The sequence below is a fragment of the Plasmodium reichenowi genome, chromosome 9 (genome assembly GCF_001601855.1).
Source record: "Plasmodium reichenowi strain SY57 chromosome 9, whole genome shotgun sequence".
In the NCBI taxonomy this organism is placed as follows: Eukaryota; Apicomplexa; class Aconoidasida; order Haemosporida; family Plasmodiidae; genus Plasmodium; species Plasmodium reichenowi.
In genome coordinates this window covers 667,237-670,769 of record NC_033654.1, presented here as the reverse complement: position 1 = coordinate 670,769, position 3,533 = coordinate 667,237, and the positions used below count along the sequence as shown (strand labels likewise).

The following is a 3,533-nucleotide window of genomic DNA, read 5'->3' as shown; positions in this document are numbered from 1 at the left end:
ATATATATATATATATATAAAAGATATATTATATACAATTATGTAATGTTTTTCTTATCATTTTCTACTTTCTGATTTCCTTTTGTCAATTACAATATTGTATACGATATAGTGCAACTATAAAATTATTTTGTTTCTCCTCTTTCTTATTCTGATTTTTTTTTTTTTTTATTTCTTGATATAATCATAAAATTTTAATAGAAAATATTTTGATACATCAAGAAAAAAAAAATAATAAAAAAATAAATCATTCCATACATGTATTATATATATATATATATATATATATTTCTTCTTAGGAATAAAATAAAAAAAAAAATTAATATATAAAATATTTGAAGCTTTCCCAAAAAAAAAATAAAAATATATTATATATATATAAACATTTTAGTAAAATAAAAATAAAATATTATAGAAAATATTTATATCAAAAGGTTATATATGTATATATGTATATATATATATATATATAATCTTTTTTTTTTTTTTTTTTTTTATATATATACAATTAACTATATATATATATATATATATATATGTTATTTTTTTTAATTTGTTTTAAAAAAAGAAGGTAATTCATAATAATATGCATGAATATATTACATATAATATAAATATATATATTCATAAAATGTGAGTATTTTATAATTCGTCACTATCTACATCTTCGTCTCCACTTGGTTGTGGTGAAGGTCCTCCTGGTTGACCATATAACTTAACAATAATTGGTTGGCATACAGCTTCAAGATCTTTTAATTTTTGTTTTAATGCTTCGGAATCAGCATTAGAGTTATTATTTAACCAATCTTCAGCATCTTTAACAGCTGAAAGGATAGTATTTTTATCTTCTTTTTCGATTTTATCAGCTAATTTATCTTTATCTTCGACAGTTGCTTTCATACTTTGTATATAATTATCAAGGTTATTTTTGGCTTCGACTTTTTCTCTTAAGTTTTTATCTTCATCTGCGAATTTTTCTGCATCATTAATCATTTTTTCGATTTGTTCTTTAGATAATCTACCTTTGTCATTGGTAATAGTAATACCTCTGCTTTTACCTGTACCTTTGTCTTCAGCTTCAACATGCAAGATACCATTTTTGTCTACAGTAAATGTAACTTCAATTTTGGGAACTCCTCTTTGTGCTGGTGGAATACCAGATAATTCAAACTTTCCTAGAAGGTGATTATCTTTGGTTAATGCTCTTTCTCCTTCAAAAACTTGAATTAAGACAGCTGGTTGATTATCTTGATAAGTTGAGAAGGTTTGTGATTTTTTGGTTGGGATGACAGTATTTCTTTTGATAAGTTGTGTCATAATACCACCGACAGTTTCTATACCTAAGGTTAATGGAGTAACATCTAATAAAACAACGTCTTGTAATTCTTCACCTAAAATAATACCTGCTTGGATAGCGGCACCATAAGCAACAGCTTCATCAGGATTTATACCTCTATTTGGTTCTTTACCATTAAAGAATTCTTTGATAATTTGTTGAATTTTTGGAATACGTGTTGAACCTCCTACTAAAACAATTTCATCAATTTTACTTTTTTCATATTTAGCATCATCCAAAACTTTTTTTACAGGTTCTAAGGTTTCTCTAAATAAATCATCATTTAATTCTTCAAATTTGGCTCTTGTTAAGGTTTCAGAAAAATTATGTCCTTCAACTATATCTTCAATTTCAATTTGTGTTGAATGAACAACAGATAAGTTTCTTTTTGCTATTTCAACTTCTTTTCTTAATTTCTGAATAGCTCTTTTGTCAGTTCTTAAATCGATATTGTTTTTTTTCTTGAACATTTTAATAAAATAGTCCATAACTCTTTGATCAAAATCTTCACCTCCTAAGTGAGTATTACCGGCAGTAGCATATACTTCAAAAACACCATTGTCAATAACAAGAATAGAAACATCAAAAGTACCACCACCTAAATCGTATACTAAAATACTGGTCTCTTCTTTCTTATCTAAACCATAAGCTAAAGCAGCAGCAGTTGGTTCATTGATAATACGAACAATGTTCAATCCAGCTATAGTACCAGCATCTTTTGTTGCTTGTCTTTGTGCATCATTAAAATAAGCAGGGACAGTAACAACTGCATTTTTTACTGGTTTACCTAAAAATGATTGAGCTATTTCTTTCATTTTTTCTAAAACCATAGCACTAATTTGTTCAGGAGCAAATGTAGTATCTTTATCCTTTATTTGTACCTTAATATTTGGTTTGCCTTGATTATTTACAATTTCGTATGGTAATAATGAACGATCTTTAACAACTTCTTGGTCATCAAATTTTCTTCCTATTAATCTCTTTACATCAAATACTGTTTGAGTAGGATGTAAGGTGGCTTCTAATTTAGCTGCTTCCCCAACTTTCCTTTCTCCATCAACAAAAGAAACATATGAAGGGGTAATACGATTACCTAATTCATTGTTCAATATTTCGACTCTTCCATTTTTAAAAACACCAACGCAACTATAAGTGGTACCCAAGTCAATACCAATAACGGGTCCCTCAACTAAAAAATTAAAATAAAAGATTAAAATTTTTATATATACACATATTACATATATATAATTACATATACTTGAAATAACTACATATGTGTAATATATATATATATATATATATATATATATGTGTAATACATACATAAGTGTAATATATATATATATGTGTAATAAATACATAAGTGTAATATATTTTTACACATAATATAATATGCCTCATCAAAAGATTTTCTAATTACATATACATATATATATATATATATATATATATACATATTTTTTTTTTTATTTATTTATTTAAAAAAACAAATATCTTCTTTAAAATTATATAATACTTACTGTTTGAGTCAACGGCACTTATAAATTTTAATAAGGAAACAATTAATAGTAAAATATATGGCCTAATTTGTTTCATTTTTGAATTATATATATGATAATAAAAAAAATTAAATAAATAAATATAAATATGTTTTATTTATATATATATATATATATATATATATATATGAGGAAAATATTGTATATAACTTTAAGTTAATACAAACAAAATTAAAAAAAAATATATATATGTATAAAAGAAATAAAAAAAAATATATATATTATTATATATATATTTATATATGTATTAAAAAAATAAAAGTTTTATTTTACATATATTATAAATAAATATATAATATATGAAAAATTCTAGATTATTTTCATAAAAAAAAAAAAATCTTTTTTTTATTTTAAGAATATTTTTAACTTAAAATAAATAATAATATATTATTATATATATATATATTATTTTTTTTTTTTTTTTTTGAGGCAGTATTTACTATTTTTACTGCTTATTTTATATATATATATATATAAAATATATTTTTTTTAAATATATATTTTTTCTTGTATTTTACATATTTTTTAAAATATATATATTCTTGGTTTTTTTTTTTTTTTTTTTTTTTTTTTTTTTTTATTTTTTTTTTTATTTTTTTTTATATATTTTTTTATTTTTTTTTTTTTTTTTTTTTTTT

The 3,533-nt window shown here is 21.9% G+C and overlaps 1 protein-coding gene across 1 annotated transcript; it reads right to left on the bottom strand.

Moving 5' to 3' along the window:
* Window positions 1-642: 642 nt before the first annotated feature.
* PRSY57_0915900 (heat shock protein 70) lies at window positions 643-2,932 on the bottom strand (the record flags this gene model as incomplete). The annotated part of the gene is made up of 2 exons (XM_012907399.2): window positions 643-2,525; window positions 2,857-2,932. 2 exons carry the CDS (start codon window positions 2,930-2,932, stop codon window positions 643-645), a joined length of 1,959 nt encoding a protein of 652 aa, XP_012762853.1.
* Window positions 2,933-3,533: the final 601 nt, after the last annotated feature.